At 35.2% G+C, this 22,940-nt stretch overlaps 1 protein-coding gene and 1 long non-coding RNA gene across 3 annotated transcripts in view; one reads left to right on the forward strand and one right to left on the reverse strand.

Annotated features, from left to right (window-relative positions):
- XI-I (myosin) overlaps positions 1 to 19,700 on the forward strand; it is a 60,899-nt gene extending 41,199 nt beyond the window's left edge. For both annotated transcript variants that reach the window (XM_039028483.2, XM_039028482.2), the window contains exons 22-39: positions 820 to 939; positions 1,055 to 1,153; positions 1,550 to 1,771; positions 5,196 to 5,335; positions 5,545 to 5,656; positions 5,791 to 5,838; positions 5,921 to 6,010; positions 6,168 to 6,338; positions 6,463 to 6,615; positions 15,899 to 16,075; positions 16,947 to 17,081; positions 17,931 to 18,001; positions 18,080 to 18,179; positions 18,269 to 18,325; positions 18,411 to 18,467; positions 18,600 to 18,680; positions 18,764 to 18,846; positions 19,001 to 19,700. In XM_039028483.2, coding sequence (XP_038884411.1) covers positions 820 to 939; positions 1,055 to 1,153; positions 1,550 to 1,771; positions 5,196 to 5,335; positions 5,545 to 5,656; positions 5,791 to 5,838; positions 5,921 to 6,010; positions 6,168 to 6,338; positions 6,463 to 6,615; positions 15,899 to 16,075; positions 16,947 to 17,081; positions 17,931 to 18,001; positions 18,080 to 18,179; positions 18,269 to 18,325; positions 18,411 to 18,467; positions 18,600 to 18,680; positions 18,764 to 18,846; positions 19,001 to 19,118 — 2,034 coding nt within the window. In that variant the 3' untranslated portion in view covers positions 19,119 to 19,700. The remainder of the gene's footprint in view (positions 1 to 819; positions 940 to 1,054; positions 1,154 to 1,549; positions 1,772 to 5,195; positions 5,336 to 5,544; positions 5,657 to 5,790; positions 5,839 to 5,920; positions 6,011 to 6,167; positions 6,339 to 6,462; positions 6,616 to 15,898; positions 16,076 to 16,946; positions 17,082 to 17,930; positions 18,002 to 18,079; positions 18,180 to 18,268; positions 18,326 to 18,410; positions 18,468 to 18,599; positions 18,681 to 18,763; positions 18,847 to 19,000) is intronic.
- Positions 6,860 to 9,366, reverse strand: LOC150036682 (uncharacterized). Its single transcript, XR_016529190.1, has 2 exons — positions 9,112 to 9,366; positions 6,860 to 7,709 (listed from the first exon to the last, which is right to left on the reverse strand). It is a non-coding gene; the product is annotated as an uncharacterized LOC150036682 (long non-coding RNA).
- Positions 19,701 to 22,940: the final 3,240 nt, after the last annotated feature.

Genomic DNA, 22,940 nt, shown 5'->3' on the forward strand with positions numbered 1-22,940 from the left:
AGAGTTTCCTCCGTGCATGGGATCATCGTTCCACGTTTCATCAGTTGGGTTCTTCCCGGTTCATCTTTTCTGATCATTCTGCGCATTTGGTTCCGTTGAAATCTATTCGGTTATGAGTTATTAAAAAAAAAAAAAAAAACCTTTTGTGCTTAGGGTTTGTCGTTGTTTTGTTTCAATTTGGTTCTGTTTGCTCTTTGATTATCTTTAATTTCTATTTTGATTTGTTCTTCCTGCTCGTGAGATCTACAAACCATTTGTTAGCTCATAATGGATGAAGTGAAGCATGTGGTAGTATTTAATGTGATTCCCCTAGTGTCAAAGATAATTGAACACAAATTCAATGGGTCTAATTACTATAATTGGCGTCGGACGATTCAATTTTATTTGCTTAGTACAGATATGGATGACCATGTGACTGAAGAGCCACCAAAAGATAAGGCTTGGTTTTGCGATGACGCTTGACTTTATCATCAAATTAAGAATTTTATTGAAAGTGAGGTTGTTGGATTGGCAGATCATTGTGATTCTGTGAAGAAACTCTTAGAATTCTTAGAATTTCTATACTCTGGAAAAAAACACGTTTGTCGAATGTTTAATGTGGTTTGGTTTTGGTTTCGTTTTCTTTAAAGTTTTTATCTTAATTTGTATTTTGTACTTAGCATTGCAAATCTTGATCAGCGTGTAGACTTTAGTCATATTTATTGTACGCATTAGGTTGTTTTCCTTTCTCTTTATTTTTAATAACAAATTACGCTTTATTTTCAGCTTGGCCTGACCTTTTTACTTTTTTTTTTTTCTGTTTGGTAATGGAAATCTTAGGCTCGATGGAGGACATTCAAAGTCCGTTCTGTTTTCCATCGCCATCAAGCTTCTATTATTGCAATACAATGTCGATGGAGGCAAAAGCTTGCAAAAAGGGAACTTCGAAGACTTAAACAGGTAAGTATTCAGAAAATATTCAACGAGAAATACGAGTATTACAAGAAATGTGGAACTTAAATCATTTTATTTCTTGAATTTCATCATTGCACGTTTTCGTCATCTCTTTGGGCAGGAGGCTAATGAAGCTGGAGCATTGCGTTTAGCTAAAAACAAACTTGAGAAGCAGTTGGAAGATCTTACATGGCGGTTGCATTTGGAGAAAAGATTGCGGGTAATTTTAGTTACCTTGTGTACTTGTTCACTTAGTCTTTTTTCTTTCTTTTTTTTTTTTTCTTTTTAATAATGAAAATATCTAAAAAAAGGATATGTAAATCAGTTTTTGTTTAGTAATGTATATCAGAAGTATGTTATTTATACAGTGTTAAGCAAAGGTTCTCAAAACTGGTGCTTGAACTGCCGAATCATGTCTGTTATACATCTGAAGTGATCTGCTACATTTTTGGTTTGTTTGCTAAATTGGCCTTGACGTGGGATAGATTCTTCTTTCCATATTTCGCCTTTCTAATGTGTTCTCTCCCTCTCTTTATGGATTTATTTGATTTTGCATTCCCCAGCTTTTGGTTAGTTAGTAGTATCTTTCTCTTACAGATCAGTGTTATGGATGCAGGCTTCCAATGAAGAGGCCAAGTCAAATGAAATATTAAAATTGCAAAAGATGCTGCAATCCTTGAGTCTGGAGTTAGATGCAGCCAAATTGGCTGCAATCAACGAGTGCAACAAAAATGCTGTGCTGCAAAACCAAATGGAATTGTTGGCGAAGGAGAAGTATGGTTTTGAAAGAGAAATTGTAGCGGTCGTTGAATTAAGAAAAGAAAATGCTTTTCTCAAGGTGAGTTGTGCAATTGACCTTTCTGGTAATATGGTTCTGTTTGTGTTTCTTTATGTTTTTTGTCTTCTGTCACGATTCTTGGTAATAGTCTTTTTGGTATTTCCACCAATTGCAAACAAGATCGAACAGTTAAAATTTAAATTAATCGAATATGAATGGCAATTCCATTAGTTATGTCTAATCCTTCCACCTTTTTTCTTGTTTCAAGGATTCTTCTTTCTATCTTGCAATTTTGAATAAAGGATTTTTATCTATTATGAGGCCACGGCCGCTTCTTGTTCTCGCCCAGCCGCTAGAGAAACATTTGGAATCCTGTAGGTCGCAACTCTTTGGTCTTCACATTTCATCTTTGGAAGCATTATGATTAATGCTATTGAGGTAGTTAGGGATAATGGGGCATTAAAGATATGTATTTTTGAAATAAGAAACAATCTTTTCTTTTTCTTTTTTGTTAAAATAATGAAATGAGATCGATACACAAATTATAGAAGAATGAAAAGAACAACTAAGAAGGATTACAAAGGTTATAAATTAACAATCCAAATAATACTAACTCCTCGACAAAGGGTAATAATCCAAAAACCAAACGAAACAATCAAAATAGAGGCCAATAACTCTTAACTCTAAACATATTCATACCAAAGATATGGACCAAAAGCCGAACCTCTTAATAACATAATCAAAATCCAAAAAAGAGAACTAGCTAAAAAACACTTGAACACACTCAATTTCAAGCCACCAAAATAAAAGCCACCATAGATTTCCAAAAAACTTCCATAAACCAACCAGCAACCTTCGAACTTCAGAATGAAACTGAAAAAGATCTTCTAGACAACACAATAATAACCACCCCCAAAAACTTTTGAAAACTAAGCATTACTACACAATGCTAAACAACCATAACGTACTAGTGAAACATAATTTTAACTCGTGGTGACTGTGGTGTGAGGTGTGGTTTCTTTCATCTATAGTCCACAAACCTTAGTTAAGGAATGCAATTTTGGAAGAATTGAAGAATAAGAATACCTGACAACATACGTAGTTGATTGCAAAATGTCACCTGGATTTCTTCTATCATCAACCAAAAAAAGACTTTTGAGTACTTTTGCAAAATAGTCTTCAACAAGAAATTCAACAATCTCTATGTTGTCTAAATGTGCTTTGAATTCCTCATTGCTCATACTAACATTCGATGCTTCATCAGAATTGGTATCATGAACAATTGGAAAGAAGATAGGATCCATAGTTGTGGGAGAGCTAATGAGACCTTTGGTTAAAGTAACATTTGATCCCAGAGGAGTGACCGTGGAATGAGTGTATGAGTTGGTAGACTGCTGTAACTTTGGTGAGGAAGGGGGAACCAAACACAAGCTTCTTTCTAAGAGTTGTGGGCTTGCAATCTGGAAAACACAAAAACTGAAATGAAATTCACTGGCTTTCCTTCCAAAGAGAAAGATCACTTTCTTTGGCTTGCGGGGTGTGCACGTTATTGTGGGATCTTTGTGGAGAGAGCAACAATAGAGTGTTTTGTGGTCTGGAGAGAGATCCTAGTGAGGTTTGGTCTTTGGTGAGGTTTCATGTTTCTCTTTGGACTTCGATTTCGAAGATTTTTTTAATTATTCCCTAGGTAATATTTTACTTAGTTGGAAACCATTTCTCTAGGGGTTTTGTGGGTTTCTTTTTTTTTTTAAATCCCCTTGTATTCTTTCATTTTCAATAAAGTAGTTGTTTTTATAAAAAAATAAAAGACAATTGAAATTCATCTCTACTATCTTCGCCTTCCACCTAAGCTGTGCAGGAAAGGCCCAAAGTCAATCCCAGGGAACAGTGAAGCTTCATAGGGTCTTTCTGTCTTAATATCAGGGATTCTGCATCATAGTTATATCCCCTTGACACTGGGATGTGTAATGAAACATCACAGCTTTATCAAGAAAGGGGGTAAGCCTCCGTTATCAAATCGGTTGACATTCCAAATTGTACTTATTCCTTCTATCCATCCCAAAGGATGTCTCCTATATTCGAGTAAGGCGAAACGAAGGGCTAAATAGCGCCAGTGATTCTCTAAGCCGGTCTGGATTTCCAATGCCTCGGGAAACAATCTCAAAAGAATCCTGAGTTGGAATCCCTCTTTTTTCACCCTTAAAAGTTGAAGCATCTAAACTCTTCTTTTATACCACCTCTGTATAACTTTTGAGGAGATGATTATCTTTGACTAGCTCTAACTGCAATATTTCTCATTCTTCAACATGATTTGGAAAAATGAGAGATGGGTGTTAATTTTTCTCAACTCCTTTAGAGAAAATTTCTTTACATTTCCCAAAAACAACCGATCCTTTCTTTTCAACACCAACAATTACTTGTAATATCTCTTTACCTTCTCAAGGTGGCCAATATACACGTTCAAATTTCCAACTTTGGGGAGATCTAAACTTGGCCAAATGGATAAGTCCCAGAAGCCTTTGCAACTTGCTTACCAAAAAAAAAAAAAAAATGTGTGCACTGGATTTAGCAACTATTGAGTTGGAGAATTTTCAGATAAAAGAGAGGAATTTTCAACTTGTTCTTCAAGTCTTCAGGAAAACCCACATCATTTTCATTCCTGATGCAAAAGAATGTTAGAAAACAATTTGAACAAAATAGATTTTTAAGTATCAACAGACGGTCTTTGCTCTTTCTAAGAGGCCAGTTACTCTTCCCCCTCAAACTCAACATTTTAAATACTCTGTTCTCTCTAGTCCTAATTCGAAGGTTCAAATTTTGAGAGGCACACCATGCCTTCCTTCAGATTCTTCTTAAAAAAGGAAGTTTGAATCAGATACTGATTCTCCTATCAGTATTTGCCGTGAGGATTCAGAAGGCTTTGAGAATGGAGTTGATCTTGATGAACCAATGCAAGAGGAAAATCTTGAGGCGGATCTCAATACTTTGTTTTAAAATGAAGTTGATTTAAAAGATAATATATGATGGGTGCTGCTTGTTTCTCTCCAGTACCTCCTTCAGAAATCCCGACACATTTGAAGTCTATTGTTGAAGATCGTGGTTTAATCTTAGGTTGATCCTCCCCTCCTTGTTAGAATTTGTTTGAACTTATTCGCCCAAAATTCAGAAATGATAATTGATTCTTATAATGAAAAAACAAGAAGCCGTAGTGGAAAGTAGTAACAATGGGCCTTTAATGTTAAATGGCAATTGAGTTAGAGTAGCAGTGAAGGTGAGCCAAAAGAAGAGGTTATAGTGCACACAATCATATTGTCAAGTGTCAAATGAACGACAAAAATAGGGAGGTATGATATGGCTGAGACTTAGTTATATGGCTCCTCTGATACATGACCACTTTGCTATTTCATATTGGAATAATTTCACCCTTCCGGTTGTTTCTGGATTACCAATGTTAATCTCAAATTGGTTGCTCATAAATCCTCAGAGTGCTCTGGATGCCATGGAGAAACGGAACTCAGCTCTGGAAGTTAAGCTTGTTGAGGCACAAAAGGATGGTAGCCACACTGTTGAAAAGTTGCTGGATGTTGAACAGAAATGCAATAAGCTTCAACAGAATGTGAAAAGGTGTTGTTAATAGAAATGTTAAATGTTATATTTGCGTATCACTTGAGTTGCATGCTTTCTTCCCTTATTATTGTTTGACTTCTTAAACAATTTTATGGTAGGTTATTTTCTGATTGTATCTATGTTGTGCACCTTATGCTCATTGTGTTCTGTTTTATTTTTTTCTTACCTTACCTTATTTCTTTTTCTACTCTTGTTATAAAATATAGTCTTGAAGATAAACTCTCAGTTCTAGAGGACGAGAATCATGTATTGCGACAGAAAGCCTTAAGTGCAACTCCAAGGAGCATCCGGCCCAATTTTGTAAGGGCACTATCGGAGGTAAGACATTTTGTGAATAATATGTGAATAATCACATGCACTAATTTTGTGTACGTGCGAACTATATGGCTCTTCATTTGATAATATGACTTGTTTCATGACTTCGAATGATCGTTGATTTTTCTATGAAACAGAAATCCTCTAGTGCGCTTGTCCCTAATGCTGATCGGAAAACTTTATTTGTAAGATATTATATATTTATAATAGACTGGTAAATTGTTATGCTGTGTTATCCTTCTAAAAAAAGGAACGTCCTTTTTACAGGAGTCACCAACACCTACAAAATTGGTTGCACCTTTGTCACAAGGCCTTTCTGAATCACGGCGAACAAAATTAACTATAGAGAGACACCAGGTTTTTATACGATTCATTGAATACCGAGCTTTCAATTTAAAATTTCCATCCATGAAAATTCATGGCTAAAATATTTGTGAAAAGTTGTAGTCAAGTTATTTTAAATGTCACATGGTGGAACCTTTTCCATGGATGATAAAGAGCACTTTCTATGCAGGAAAACTATGAAGTCCTTTCTAGGTGCATTAAAGAAAATTTGGGGTTTAAAGGTGGCAAGCCACTGGCTGCTTGCATCATCTACAGATGCCTTCTTAACTGGCATGCCTTTGAATCAGAACGAACAGTTATTTTTGACTATATAATTGAAGGAATCAATGATGCCCTCAAGGTTATTCTCTTGTTTCAGTTTGATGAAATTTCTTAAGTGTCTCCTGTATTTATTCCAACTTGATTTTTTTTTGTTCCATCCTAGCTTTAACTTTTAGTTCTCTAATTTTTCTATAATGGCTCAGACTGGGGACGAGAATATTACCTTGCCATATTGGTTGTCAAATGCATCTGCATTACTATGTCTCTTGCAAAGAAATTTGAAGTCAAATGGTTTTTTGAGCACAGCTTCTCAACGCTCCACTGGTTCCGCTGGCTTAGCTAGCAGGATTTCTCAGGTGAGCTGAGCAATTTATTTTGGAGTTTGTGATTTTGTCTATTGCAAGAGTTAAATGGTTTACACTTTATGTTTTATATTTGTTAAATACGTGGATGCTTTTTGGAGAGCATGTATCTTAAAAGAGCAAAAAGCATGTATCTCAACAGTGGAAGAGATGTGATGCACAATTCAGTTGCAACCAATTATATATATTATCAGAACACGTCTGAGTGATTTTTGGTATAAACCAGAATGCTAATCTCTCAAATAAAAATATAATCATGCCTTCAATAGAATAAGCAACTCATATATATAGTGAAGGGCTAAAAGTACGATGAAGTGACCAATTAATCTAATAACCGAACCGATAATAACAAAATAACTAACTAAACAAACATGTCAAAAGGCCAAAGAGGAGATAAAATAATTTAATGGTCTAAACAGATGACATATGACTACTTCATATTCCACCCTCCTAAGATCAAACTCATCCTCGAGTTTTAAAAAGGACAAACAAATAGGATAAACAAATTACTAGAAAGAAAATAGTCGATGAGTTGACTTGCAACTTTGCTTGAGATTCTAGAAAATGGCGAGTCGGATGTGTTTTCTCAGTCATTTCTTCTTCTTCCTCACACATCTTATCTGTATTTTAGCACGTGAATTTTTCTTCTTTATTCAACTCGACTTCTTATTTCACTTTCAAATTTCTCTTCATCTTGTTCTTCGCGCGATTGGCCTCCCTCGCACAGTTTTTTTTTTCTTCATTTTTGTCGGCTTTTATTATGTGTTCTGTTTTTCGTGTTGATTTCTTTGTCTTCTTCGCTAGATGGATTGAACTCCTATCAATGTCTTCGTTGATAAACCTAGAGGCTTGGTCTTTCTTGAGTGACTAATAGGCAATTCTTGAAGGTTTCTTGATTTTTGAGGTCACGGAGGGTTAGGGTTATGCCTTTCTTGAAGTACCATTTTTTGTTGTGCTCTGTTTTCTTCGGCTGACAGCAAGCATTGAGTTGTTGTCTTCAGGGATAGGGTGGTGGTTTGCTTCACTTCCTTTTTGATGAGGTCATTGCCGCTGGCAAGCTAATCTCTCAAGTAAAAGTCAAATCATGCCTTCAACAGAATAAGCAGTATTATTTAAAGTAAATGGCTCTAATGAAGTGACTGGTTAATCTAATAACTGAACTGGTGATAACAAATTAACTGACTAAACAAACAAGCTAAAAGGCCAAAGAGGATATAAAATAATTAACTAGTCTAAAATGCTGACTTATGACTACATCAGTTTTGCAATAGGAAGAAATTCACCCTTTCTAAATTTCCGAACAATGTTAGAACTCTATTGGAAGAGATGGCATTGAACAAGAATGGAAGTAGAAGGAATGGTTAAAAAAAAACTTGTAAGAAGCGAATAGAATATATTTATTTACAATTGATAGAATCCTAAGGGAATAGGAACTGTGTTCATGAGGGGATTTGGCCCGAGTTAGTTTTGGAATGCCCATAGTCTTGGCACCTTCAAATAGGCATCTTCTGAATGGACCGAGATAGTTTTAGAATGGGCTTCAAATAGGCATCATGACCTCTTCCCTTTATTTAGTCTTTCCTTGCCCCTGAAACCTAAGTTGGTTGCTGTAATAGGTTTGTTTAATTTCTTGAAAGTGTTCATTGGTGGAAAATAGATCTGAACTACCTACCTTGTATAATTAGATGTCTAAACGACACTGCTTTACGTTTTTTGTTTTTTGTTCTGTTTTGTACTTTGGTTTTTTGGGTTTATAGTGGTTAGTCCGCCATATGGGCAGTCTTCTCTTTCCATTGTGGTGATCATGAATTTGTGGAAGGATTGTCGAAAAATGTTGGTGCAAAGAAATTTTCTTCTATATATATTATTATATTATATATGGTAAAAACTATTTAACTAAAAGTTTTATTATCAAATAATGGTTCTTATTTGAACATTGAAGGCATTTCTACTTTTTGATGTCATAGGTTTGGATCCCTCACACTGGGAAAAAATTCCAGTACTACGGGAGTACCAGACTCCCTTTGTTCACTGTAGATTTGTCTAAACTCCATCTTAATGTTAGTGGGTGCTACTCTATTTTTAAAAATCATGGTGACGTGGCACACAATAAATAGAATCTATACTCCCATTGTACTGGAAAATTTTCTCCCGACCTACATGTGATATAATATATGTATATGTATGTATCTATATATGTATATAAAAAGCAACAGTTGAGTCCTGCACCTGTTTCCATAATTATCAATGGTGCAAATCATTTCTTAAATTTAGCATCTTAACCAACATTGTTAAAATCGTACGATACCCAAGTTGTATCGACGATTCAAATCGAAACAAAGGGAAATCGATACAAATCCTGGGTTTGAATAAAAAATAATATGTACCTTTCGATTTGCGATCTTGAATCATGTTAATCATTCATTAATCAAATCGTTCGATTCAAGTAACAAAAAGAGTAAAAATAAAAAAACGAAGACGACAAAAAACCTCGTGGACGGTTGCAATTTTGAGTTTTAGGGTTTATTGTTGCAACATTGCTAGCCGAAGTAGATGACCTTGTGGATAGTTGTCAGTGATTACAAAAACGGAAAGAAACAGGAACTTGCAGCCGAGACTCAAAGAGGGATTGAAATTTGAAGAATGAAGATGAAGAGACTTGCGATTGAGGCAGGAAGAAAGAGATTAAAAGGAGATTAGAAGAAAGGAAATCTGAAAAGATACCTGTGATTTCTAAAATTGTTTAGTATTATTAATCAATTAAAAAATGTCACAATATTTACTTTTAATAAAAATATTTATTAAATCAGTCCTCCCTTTTCTCATGCCTACAACTGTCCCATGATTGTTGTAGTGTGACTTCTCAATTCTTCCAATCCTAACCATTTATTAATTTTTTATTCTTTTTTCGAATACTCTTCTCTCTTCAGTCTTCATGAACGTTTTTAAACTTTTTCTTAATTTTTTAGTATATTGTTTTTATTGTTTTTAAACTTTAAAGTTTCATACTTATTTTGGAGTTGGTTTATGTTTTATTTTCTTGCATATTTAGCAAAGTTGAAACTAAGGGACTTAGTTTGTAGTCTCGGGGGTATGATAGTAATTTATCTTACCCTAATTTTCTTTCCTTTTTTGTATTAAAGCTTGTTGGAGCCTATAAATAAGAACCCTCGTGTATCTTTTATATTATGTTAAAATCTAATAAAAAGGACACTCTTTATCATGATTTTTCCTCCCTGTTCTAGGGTTTTTCACCTAAACCTTGTATCTTCTATTTCTATCTTTTAATATGGTATCAGAGTATGGTGACAAAACCTTAGCCATCGTCGGCAAAAACCAACCGGTGCAAGATAACATTAGGTCTTCACCACCCTTGCTTTCACCACCGTCGCCGTTGATGGAAACTCCTAAACAGCCGCTAGCCGCCAACCGCATACCTGCCGCCGTTGGGATTTCTTTCTCCTACGCCGCCGAGCTATGAACACCAAGGATCAATGGGTCTATCTCCAACAATGGTTCAACAACAGTTGGCTAATCTTAAGGCGAGTTTTCAACAACAAATCGTTGCTCTTGGGGTGGCCCTAGGTTCTCTTACAAATTTAAATTCAAGTGTATTGAATTCAGACGTTCCTTTCGGTCTACCGATGTATCCAGAGAATCTGGTAACCTCTATCCCTGGTTTAACTACTACAAATTATTTGTCTGGATCTATGGAAAATTCCACAGGTTTAATTGTAGGAGAAAAGTTAAATGAATTATTTCTCTTGGTCTCAGTCCATTAAAATGGCTCTTAAGGGGTGTCACAGGTTTGGGTATCTAATTGGTGAGATATCTTGACCTAGACCAGGAGACCCTCAAGAGCGCATTTGGAAAGGAGAAGACTCCTTGCTACGGTCACTGCTGATTAATAGTATGGAGCCTCAGATAGGGAAACCATTGTTGTATGCTGCAACTGCTCGAGATATCTGGGATGTAGTTCATAAATTATATTCTAAGAGGCAAAATGCGTCTTGTCTTTACACTCAACGTAAACAAGTTCACTAGTTCAAACAGGAGACGATGGATGTCACTTCATACTTTAATAAATTGTCTTTAATCTGGCAGGAGATGGATTTGTGTCGTGAAATTATTTGGGATTGCCCTTGTAAAGGTGTCCAGTATTCTAAAATTTAGGAAGTAGATCGTGTATATGATTTTCTAGCTAGTTTGAACTCCAAATTCGATGCAGCGCGAGGCCGTATACTGGGACAAAGACCTATACCCTCTCTTGTAGAAGTGTGTTCTGAGGTTTGCCTTGAGGAGGACAGATCTAGTGCTATGAACATCACAATTGTGTCTGCTACTGATTCATCTGCTTTTAGTGCGAAATTATCTGGTAATGATGGTGACAAGAAAAATGGGAAACAGACTCCGGTGTGTGAACATTGCAAGAAAACCTGAATACAAAGGAACAATGCTGGAAATTACATGGTAGACCACTGAATGGAAGACGACGCCCTCCGAATGACAAACCCAATCCTGGTCAGGCTCTTGTGAGTGAATCTGCAAGTACTTCTCAGCCACAACCTTAGATGAATGGTCAAAATGACTTTGCTATCTCTTCCCTTAGGGCAATAGCTCAATCAGGTACATCACAATCCTTAAGTCTCCTAAGTATAAATGACAATAAACCATGGAGACTTGATCCCAGGGCTACAGATCATTTAATTGGGTCGTGTGATAACTTTTTATCGTATCTACCGTGTGCTGGTAATGAAAAGATTAGAATTCCAGATGGGTCTTTTGCTCCTATTCCGGGCAAGGGTCATATTTCTCCGTTTCATGGTTTAACTTTACAGAATGTGCTGCGTGTACCTAACATATCTTACAATCTCTTATCCATTAGTAAGATAACCAGAGATCTCAATTGTCAAGTTGCCTTCTCACCGGATAATATTTTCTTTCAAGACTTGAGTTCGGGGAGGATAATTGGCACTGCCCGGCACAGTAAGGGACTCTGCTTCCTTGATGGCGATGCTTCTTCTAGGAACAACTATAAGACTAATTTGTTATCTTCTTATTGTGACATTTTTGCCTTGGTCATCCAAATTTCCAATATATGAAATTTTTATTTCCTTATTTATTCAATAAAGTTGATGTCTTTTCTTTGTCTTGTGATGTGTGTATTCGTGTAAAATAGCGTAGGGTCACCTTTCCTTCTCAACCTTACAAACCTTCTCAGCCCTTTACTCATATTCGTAGTGATGTTTGGGGCCCCTTCAGTGTTACCACTTCTTCAGGAAAGTAGTGGTTTGTGACCTTTATCAATGATCATACCCGTCTTACATGGGTCTTTCTATTCATTGACAAATCAGAGATTTCATCGATATTTCAATAATTTTACACTACTATTGAGACTCAATTCAATATCAAAATTGCTATTCTTTAAAGTGACATTGGTCGTGAATTTCTCAATAATACACTTTGTGAATTTTTGTCTTCTAAAGGCATTGTTCACCAAAGTTTGTGTTCCTATACCCCTCAATAGAATGGGGTGGCTGAAAGGAAAAATCGTCATCTCCTCGAGGTTGTTCGGTCTCTCATGCTGTCTACTTCTCTTCCATCTTATTTGTGGGGAGATGCAGTTCTTACTGCAGCTCATCTTATTAATCGAAGCCTTCCTGTGTCCTCCAACTCCAAACTCCTCTTGAATGCCTCAAGGAGTCGTACCCGACCACACAGCTTATTCTTGATGTTCCTCTTTGGGTTTTCAGGTGCTCTGTCTTTGTTCATAGTCATGGCCCTAACCAAACTAAGTTTACCTCTCGTGTTCAAAAGTGTGTCTTCCTTGGATACCTCTTTCACCAGCGAGGTTATAAATGCTTCCATCATTCTTCCCGAAAGTACTTCATCTCCATGGATGTCACATTTCTCGAGGATAAACCCTTTTTCCTTGTTAGTCATCTTCAAAGGAGAGTACTTGTGAAGAGACTAATTGGTCAACATCTTTAGTCCTTATTGATCTTCCTGAACCTATCTTGAGTCCCATGATATTGTTCTTACCTACTAAACAGGTCTCTTGGCTAACATACTATAAGAAGAATCTTAGAAAGGAAATAGTGTCCCCTATCTTGAGTTTCCATGGCACTGTTCTACCTACTAAATAGGTCCCTTGGCTAACATAGTACAGGAAGAATCTCATAAAGGAAATAGTGTCCCTTACTGTTTTGTCGACTCTGGTCCATGAATCCGAACCAACACTCTGGCTGAAAGATGTGATCAGAATCCTACTATAGGTTGGAAAGTAGATAAGAAGTCAGACAACCCTGGGGATTATGATGATTCTCTTGACATGGTCATTGCCTTGAGAAAAGATACGAGGTCTTGCACTGAGTATCCTATGTATAGCTTTCTATCTTACAATAATCTGTCTTTCGAGTTCAAGGCTTTCACTGCCAGTCTTGACACAACAACAATACCAAAAAACATACAGGTGGCTATGGAAATTTCTGAGTGGAAAACTGTCGTTATGGAAGAAATGAGAGCTCTTGAAAAAAAATAATACATGGGACCTTGTTGCTCTTCCAAAAGGGCATAAAATAGTTGGGTGCAATGGGTATTTATTCTGAAGTATAAATCTGATGGAACTCTAGCTAGGTACAAAGCCTATGGGGTAGACTATTCAGAAACTTTCTCTCCAATAGCGAAGTTAAACACGATTAGGGTTCTTCTCTCTATTACAGTAAATAAAGATTGGCCTCTCCACCAACTTGATGTGAAAAATGTTTTTCTAAATGGTGAATTAGAAGAAGAGGTGTATATGAGCTCTCCTTCAGGTTTTGAAGCTCATTTTGATCATCAGGTGTGCAAACTCATGAAGTCTTTGTATGGTTTGATCCAGTCCCCAAGAGCTTGGTTTGACAAGTTTACTACCTTTGTTAAGTTCCGAGGATTCACTCAGGGACACTTTGATCATACATTGTTCACAAAAAGGTCAGTGTTTGGAAAAATTTCTATCCTAATCATATATGTGGATGATATCGTCTTGTCAAGAGATGATATTATTGAGATCACCAGACTGAAAAAGAAAGTGGCAGATGAGTTTGAAATTAAAGACCTTGGGAATCTAAAATATTTCCTTGGAATGGAACTGGCCAAATCTCTGTCTCACAACGAAAACTAGGGATGGCAACGGGACCAGGGTAGGGCGGGGATGCACTCCCCATCCCCGTCCTCGTGGGGATTTTTAATCCCTGTCCCCGCCCCATTCCTCGTTTTGGGGAGTCGGGTTTGGGGTCAGGGAAATCCCGTTTGGGGATTCGGGTCCCTATGGGGAAAATCCTCGCTTTTTATTCTATTATTTTTATTATTTAAAATTAACTAAATTTCATATTTTTATTCTATTACCTTTGTTAAGTTTCGAGGATTCACTCAGGGACACTTTGATCATACATTGTTCACAAAAAGGTCAGTATTTGGAAAAATTTCTATCCTAATAGTATATGTGGATGATATTGTCTTGTCAGGAGATGATATTATTGAGATCACCAGACTGAAAAAGAAAGTGGCAGATGAGTTTGAAATTAAAGACCTTGGGAATCTAAAATATTTCCTTGGAATGGAACTGGCTAAATCAAGGGAAGGGATCTCTGTCTCACAACGAAAACTAGGGATGGCAACGGGGCCGGGGTAGGATGGGGATTTTTAATCCTTGTCCCCGCCCCATTCCTCGTTTTGGGGAGTCGGGTTTGGGATTAGGGAAACCCCGTTTGGGGATTCGGGTTCCTGCGGGGAAAATCCCCGCTTTTTATTCTATTATTTTTATTATTTAAAATTAACTAAATTTTATATTTATATTGAAATTGTAAACAAGCATGACTGGATGTAGACCTGCTGACACTCCTATAGAATTCGATGTTAAACTGGGAGATTCTGTTAACAAAGTTCCTGTTGATAAAGCGAGGTATCAACATCTAGTAGGAAAGCTAATTTACTTATCACATACTAGATCAAAAATTGCCTATGTTGTTAGCGTAGTCAGTTAGTTTATGCAGGCACCTTATGAAGAACATATAGAAGCTGTGAGTTGAATTCTGAGATATTTGAAAAGCACTCTTGGTAAAGGTCTAATGTTCAGAAAAACCGACAGAAATGCATTGAGACCTATATCGACTCTGACTGGGCAGGATCAGTTATTGACAAAAAGTCTACCTCAGGATACTGTACCTTTGTGTGGGCTAACCTAGTCACTTGGAGAAGTAAGAAGTAAAGTGTTGTTGCTAGAGGCTGAATACAGAGCTATGAGTTTGGAAATCTGTGGAGAAATTTGATTGAAAAAAGTATTGTTTGTTCTTCATCAAGATGGTGTCTTACCGATGAAACTCTATTGTGATAATAAAGCGGCTATAAGCATAGCCAATAATCTAGTACAACATGATCGTACGAAACATGTGGAGATTGACAAATACTTTACAAAAGAAAAACTTGACAATGATAGTACCTGTCTTATGTATATTCTATCAAATCAACAAATTGTTGATGTTCCTACGAAAGGGTTGTTCAGGCAAAATTTTGACTCATGTGTTAGCAAGTTGGGTTTGATTGACATCTATGTCCCAACTTGAGGGGGAGTGTTGAAACTAAGGGACTTAGTTTATAGCTCCGAGGGTATGATGGTAATTTACCTTACCCTAATTTTCTTTCCTTTTTTGTATTAAGGCTTATTGGAGCCTATAAATAAGAACCCTCGTGTATCTTTCATATTATGTTAAAAAATAATAAAAAGGAGACTCTCTATCGTGGTTTTTCCTCCCTGTTCTAGGGTTTTCTATGTAAACCTTGTGTCTTCTATTTCTATCTTGTAACGAGCACTTTTGGAGTTAGCTTATGTAATCATATTTTTTTGGAGTTATTTAATTATTTAACGTTTGGTTGTTTATTTCTCTATTTTAGGCTTTATTATTTATATTTTTTAATGCTATTTATCAAATGGTAACTTATGATACACCATAGTTACGATACAGTATACGATACAATAGAATTTCATTTCGATGTGTTCTATTTAACAAGTTAACCTTGAAAGTCTATTTTCTTCAATTTTGTGGAAGAGCTGTAATTTTGATTTATGTTAATGTGTTTTACTTTTAACTTCTTAATAGTGGAGATACTGCTTGATTTTGTATTCTAGTGGTCGATAAATTAACGTGGTTATCTTTCTGTCACTCTCTTAATAATTACTTGTTCATCTTTGGTGGAAGTATATATGTTTTCAGCTGAAGTTTGCTTGTTTGAATGTCAGGGACTAAAATCACCCTTCAAATATATTGGGTTTGAAGATGGGATTTCTCATCTTGAAGCAAGATATCCAGCAATATTGTTTAAACAGCAATTAACTGCTTGTGTGGAGAAGATTTTCGGCTTGATCCGTGATAATTTGAAGAAAGAGTTATCTCCATTGTTGAGCTCATGTATTCAGGTCATTGTTCTGTTCCTGAATGATAATCATGATAATGCATTAACAGGCTAATGAAAGAATAAGCTAGAGAAGGCTTTATCCGGCTCCTTGGCCTTTTTAGGATCATGAACCCACTCGGTGAAATGTGAACTTGTAGCTAGTTTAAATACTAGTTGAGTTTCAGGTTAACTAAAAAGTGACAACTGGAATTTTTTTATCTTCATCTCATTTATTTCAGGAATTGTGCATGGGTGCCTTGGCTTTTGCTGGTTTTATTTTATGATTAGAACACCATAAGAATAGTTGAAGTATCTTTGCGGTCTTCGGCTCTTTGCCATTGAAAAAGTATACCTGTTATCTCAAATTTATGTGTTCAATTTGTTTGGACGTTTGGACACTTCTTTTGTTTTCAATTGTCCTTTGGAAGTGATGAATGTAACTGTCATGTCATCGTTGACTGCTTTGCTTTTCCTTCAAAGTTAATGCTGCTCATTCTTTTTTTCATGCCCAATTAAAAGTTTTCGAGGAAATGTTTGAGAGTAGATTTGAAATGAATACTTTTCTTACTAGCACAAAGTTTATTGTTAAATGATTCCTAGAAGTTGTTTTATAGTAGTTTTTAAATGCTTAAAAATACTTAACTGGATTTTTTTTCTTTATCCTATATTTATGATATTTTATGCATGCCTATTTTTTGATCTTGCTGCATGGACCCACTTTGTTCGCGTTTCTTTTTATATAGATTCAGTGTGTTCTATGGCATATCCTCTATGGGGATAACCACTTCATATTTTTCATCTCATTTATTCTTGTCTAAATTTTATTGCTTGAATTTTATTTTCAAAGTCATTAGACAAAGGTATTGCATAACATAACATTTTTTTAATGTCAGGCACCAAAAGCTGCACGAGTACATGCTGGGAAGTCCTCTAGATCGCCTGGTGTTCCCCAGCCATCTACAAGTAGTCCATGGGATAACATAATAAAGTTTTTGGATTCTTTGATGAGTCGATTACGTGCGAATCATGTATGTCTTTGAAATAATCCTCATGAGGTTTTTGATTTATTTTAGTTTTGAACCAGAAAAAACTTTTCATCTTAGAAAAAGTTCAAGATAACAAGCAACCAAAACAAAAGGGATAGAATGCCAAGGAGCAGGAAAAAAAAAAAAAAAAAACAAGATTTGAGATTGAAAGAAACTTTTGCCATGTTAATTTTCAGTTTAGCAGATGTAATGTTGAAAACATTACCACTTTTAAAGATGTTCCAACACTTTTTAACAGCATCACTAAAATCTAGCCACTCTGAGATTTTCCATTATCCTCCTGGCTACTCATTAACATATTTCATCTTCAGGAAAGGGTGGTCATAAGTTCAACAAATATTTCTCGAAACATAATGTGCATTGACAAACTTCTACATCCTTCATCTATTGTTCATACACGACCTACAAACAACTCCTTAGAAAAGGAAACCTCCTAGCAATTCACATTCATCTACTGATCTCCCCACCCAACTCCATCCACTGACCTTTTTCTATTTTTTGTCCAACTCCTTCGAAGGTCTTAAGCAATCCTCATGCACCCAATTGTTTTGGTTATTCTGTAACTCTACACGTAGCTCCCTATCAACAGATGCCTATAAACAATTCAGTATATGAGTCTAGTCAGCTCAGCCAGTCTTTCATGCCTCTCTTTTCTTTCTCTTGAAATGCTTACTTCTGCAGAGCTTATCAGTTTTGTTTATAGCATTAATAACAACAAATGTTCAACTTTATATTTAACTTTTTATGTGAGGGAATTGACAAATATGAACGTGTACTAGCCATGAAATTTTTCTTTGTATTATTGGTTGACCTGAAGATTCCTTGTGTCAGGTACCATCTTTCTTCATTCGTAAATTGATTACTCAGGTGTTCTCATTCATCAACATTTCGCTTTTTAATAGGTATGGGGTTGCAGTTTTCTGTCCCTTCGAGGCTGTGATGAAGTTTATTAAATTTGGATGTGATGTTTTGTTTTGTAGCCTTCTACTAAGACGTGAATGTTGTACGTTTTCAAATGGGGAGTACGTGAAATCTGGTCTTGCAGAACTAGAAAAGTGGATTGGCAATGCAACAGATGAGGTAATAAATGTATATCATAGTCGGGTTGATATTACAACTTTTAATCTGAATTTGGATGTAGAACTTATATTTTAAATTGGAAATTTTAGTATTCAGGGACCTCTTGGCACGAGCTAAACTATATAAGGCAAGCTGTCGGGTTTCTGGTATGTATGCTTCCTGAACTCCCCTTCCCCTTTCTACAGTCGTAGGACTGAGGTTAATATCGATGTCATTTTGCATTATATGTAGGTAATACATCAGAAGCGAAAGAAATCACTAGAAGAGATAAGACAGGATCTTTGCCCTGTATGGTCTTTACTCTTTTATTAGTTTGTTTGACTTATTTATTGACTGTTTAAAATTTTTACTTTTGTCCGTTTTCTTGAGGAATCATTTCTATTGGAATTTGGCTTTTCTTATGTTGAGTACTGAACACAGGCATTGACAGTGAGACAAATTTATCGCATCAGTACTATGTATTGGGATGATAAATACGGGACACAGAGTGTGTCGAATGAGGCAAGTTTTATTATTCCCTATTTCTAGTTGCTTGATGAATTTTGTTTCTTGGCCAATTGTGTAATCGATGGCGCATGGTTTAGGTGGTTGCTCAAATGAGGGAAATTCTGAACAAGGACAATCAGAACTTGACCTCAAATTCATTTTTATTGGACGATGATCTAAGGTAACTTTCTTACATCTTCATATCGTGATTGGATAAATTTTAGCCATTGCTTTCCTAAAAGCTTATGAACGAAGTCGGTTGCTCTCCTTTTCCCTTCCCTTTTCACCTTTTTTTCATGTTAATAATTCTTTTAATCATTATATGCTGATTGCAGCATCCCATTCTCTACTGAAGACATTGACATGGCTCTTCCCGCCATTGAACCTTCAGACATTGAACTTCCCACTTTCCTGTCGGAATACCCCTGTGCACAATTTCTGGTCGAGCAGTAAAGTAGTTAGTTAGCTTACAACACGTAAACAAACGATTATTCCGACGGTAACCTGGGATCAACTAATCGATTTGATAGATTCAACTAAATCTTTTTTTTCAATTGGATATGATCTTTCATTATATCATGAAAGCTTCTCTGCATAAGCTTGAAGATATCCGAAACCATGCATACTTCAAATTTGGGGTCGAGATTTGACGATTGAGAAGCAAAGAAAACTGATTTCTTACATTACTCAAACTTTGTGCTGATGATGAGACTGGTCTCATTTCTCCATTCATTCGATTAAAGTAGCTAGTAGTATATAGTGCTTACAAAAATAGGAAGTAGAATAGCTTTGCTAGGAAGGCTTCCATTCATGTGAAGCTGACTCATTTCTTCAATTTGTAAATGATTTCACTTGCAATCCATTCGTTGTAGTAGGATGCTGAGAACAGCAGTTTATGTAAATATGTAAATCTAGGACCTCCCAAAGCTTCAGATGGGACATTGTTAGGACCTAATGTTTGAACATTTGCTTAATGTTCAGTCGATGTAACTTTCTATAACACATTATGCAAATGTTCCTTCAGTTTTTGTGAGAGTTCTTTCTTGCATTTATATTTAAAAAATATATATTTTTCCTTCAATTATAAGGTGGGAGATTAAATCTTCTCTTTTAGAAAAAGTAGTAAATGATGAATAAAATTAGCTGATTCGAAAAAGAAATTTTATATCCTTTCGTAGCCAAGTTTTATTATGAGCCACATCTTTCTAGTTAAGTTCATTTATTATTGAGTTTGTCATGTATCACATCTTGAGATTATGTTAATTTATTAACGGATTTTCATTTTTACAATTGACCGAACTGAATTTTCATTGTAATTTATTTTGAATAGAAGAATGAGAGATATCAATTTTTTCTATATAAAAAAAGTTGTTTCTTGGGTTTTATTTTTGTTTTTTTTTCTATTGAATCACATCCAAAAACTTTAAATCGATCCATTAATCCTTTAATCCTTGTAGTTTATTAAGTGTGTAATCATGTCTTTGTATTAGTTGATCTTCAACTAAAAGCTATGAAGTATAGATACTTCAAAATGTGGAGAGTCGATATTAGATATGTATTTGATATTGATACTTTTAGATATATAGGAGAGATGTGAGATATGTAAAATAGAGTATTTGATTTTATTATTTTAAGACACGCTTATTCCCTTCTAGATTTGTGAAGGGAATACGACAATACACAATTAAAATAATTGGGTTCAATTTCGATCCCACAACCACCAATCCATTTTATTTCATGATTATCAGCAGCCTACAATCCACAAGCCGACTTCATTTCATAATTATTGATTACCAAATAACTAAAAGATATCTTTTAAGGAAAAAAAAAAAAAAGAAGAAGAAAGAAAAACCAGATTTCCCTGATGCATAGCTCACCCCTACGATCTCCTCTTCTTCCCAGTCCCATCCATTCGATTGCTAACCTTAAAATCCGTGAAGCATCTCCTCGTCTTCAATGAGTCATGCCGGATTTCATCTTCTTTCCATTTATTGTACTATCTGCTGCGCCTCACCGATCTCATCTTCTTTGCATGAACGCTCAAGGTTTTTCTAGTTTCTAGTATACTTTGTACTAAGAACTTTGTAATATGTATTTGGAGGATTAAATTTTCTTTAGGTTGTTATTTGGTATTTTATGCTTTGATGGATTATATTTAATATATATATATAAACGTATTCCTAAACATATTCGTATCTTAATTTTTTAGAAATTGATGAATCATTGTATTTTATCATATTCGTGTTTATGCTTCATAGACTAAAAAGAAGCAAATTTGTCATTTACTCAATATTTCTCTCTTAAAAAACCTTACCCACATTGTTCACACAGGGGGACAAGAGATCGGATTTTCCATGGTTGTTTACGACAGCGAGAATGCAATGAAACGGACTGTTCCCTTCTACCACTCGTTCTTTTTGCTGCTTTCCCATGAGATGAAAAACATGGAACACAACTCATTTTTCTCTCTTTTTTTCCACAAATCTCAATTTTGTTTCTATCAACAATATAATAATATCCCCACAATCTCAAAAAATCAATCAAGTAAAACCCAAATGGATTTTTTTTTCCTCTCTTTTTGAGGAAAATTTCACACAAGGATCCAAAAGTAAAAATTTTTCTATGATTGACCTCTTTCTAAAAATTTTATTACCATCTATGAAATACAGATATTTTATCAAAGAATCCGTATCAGACACGTATCAGATACCGATACTTTTGGATATTTATCTGACACATGATTTGACGTATCTATTTTTACTTTTACATTTTTTTTAAAGAAAAAAAGATAAGCAACTTGTTTAGTCTTTCCCAATCTAAAACTAGAATCTATTAAAAAAGCTCACTATTTGAGACAAAAACTAAAAGAAAAAGAAAAATAAAAGACAAAACCTAGAATCATTTAATTTTCATCTTCACATTTGAGTCCCCACAATGTCCACTAAAATATAACCCACTTGATTCAACAATTCAACGAAGTTCTTATACTTCTCCCTCTAATCTTCTTCTTCTTCTCTAATCAATATGAGTCACTTTTTCAATTGTATTTTATTGACTATCTTAGATATAGCTTTTTGTATGGTATTACCGTTGTATTTTATACTATTGTCATTAACTTATATGCTAAGTTTTTCTATATCCTATATTTTTTTTAAGGAAAAAAAATCGTATCTTCGACGTATCAATATCCTAGTTTTTTAGAAATTGGTGTATCGTTATATCCTATCGTATTCATATCTCCGTGTTTGTGCTTCATAGATTGCCATTGACCTTTATGCCATGTGAAATACCATATCTACCCCCAAATTGAAAATCTCTTCTCAACCCACCCACTTTCTTCCTCCTTGGATGATTTCTTCACCGATTTAACAGATGTATTTAATGCAACACCAACATTCCATCAAAATATTTCACTCATACCAACAACATTGAATGTTATTGATATCAAGAATAAAAGATCACTCTCAGTTATTCACTTTCAGTCAAACTTTTGAACTTCTTTTCCCATTGTTCTCTCAGAGTTTCAGTCCAACATTCTCATTGTCGATCGTTTTCTTCTTCGTTTAGTTCATTTTGTCATTGGTTATAGAGCAAGAACATTCATCAAAACTGGAAACGACGAGAATGTAAGCATTTACGTAGTATTTTTCTTCCAAGATCGCTTTCATAAAAATAAGAGATCACCCACCATAATGTAAGTGATCATTTAGTATTATATAAACGACTGCTTATATACAACTAAATGATCACTTACATTAATATGGGCAATCACTTATAATTCATTGGGCAATCACTTATAACTTGTTGGACGATCTATATAACTTGCTAGGTGATCTATTATAACTTGTTGGACGATTGCTTACATTAATAAAAATTCAAATCCAATTATCAATTTTCTAATTGCAGATCAATGACGGTAGTTCGCATTTTTGTACGATTTGATAGGGAATAGAACCAGTCCGGAAGCAATTATGTTGGAGGTCATATGAAAGATCTGAAGGTCAGAAATGTTATAACGTGTAGTGAACTAATGAATATTCTACACCAAAGACTGAATATCGATCCGGATATGTTTTATATACATATCAAATGTTGTTACAATGATCCCAACTAACCCAAATTGGCATAATCGATGATGAAGACCTCAACTTTTTTGTAAAAGGCAGTGATGCATCCCGGATTTCATTTGTATTGAAAAGAACCAATGAAGGTCCTTGAGCGGAACCAAGAATCAAATCCAAATCCCAATTTTGCAGAACATGAAATTTACAGTAA

Source organism: Benincasa hispida, chromosome 4 (assembly GCF_027475165.1).
Source record: "Benincasa hispida cultivar pf3 chromosome 4, pf3_genome.v1.1, whole genome shotgun sequence".
NCBI classification, from domain to species: domain Eukaryota; kingdom Viridiplantae; phylum Streptophyta; class Magnoliopsida; order Cucurbitales; family Cucurbitaceae; genus Benincasa; species Benincasa hispida.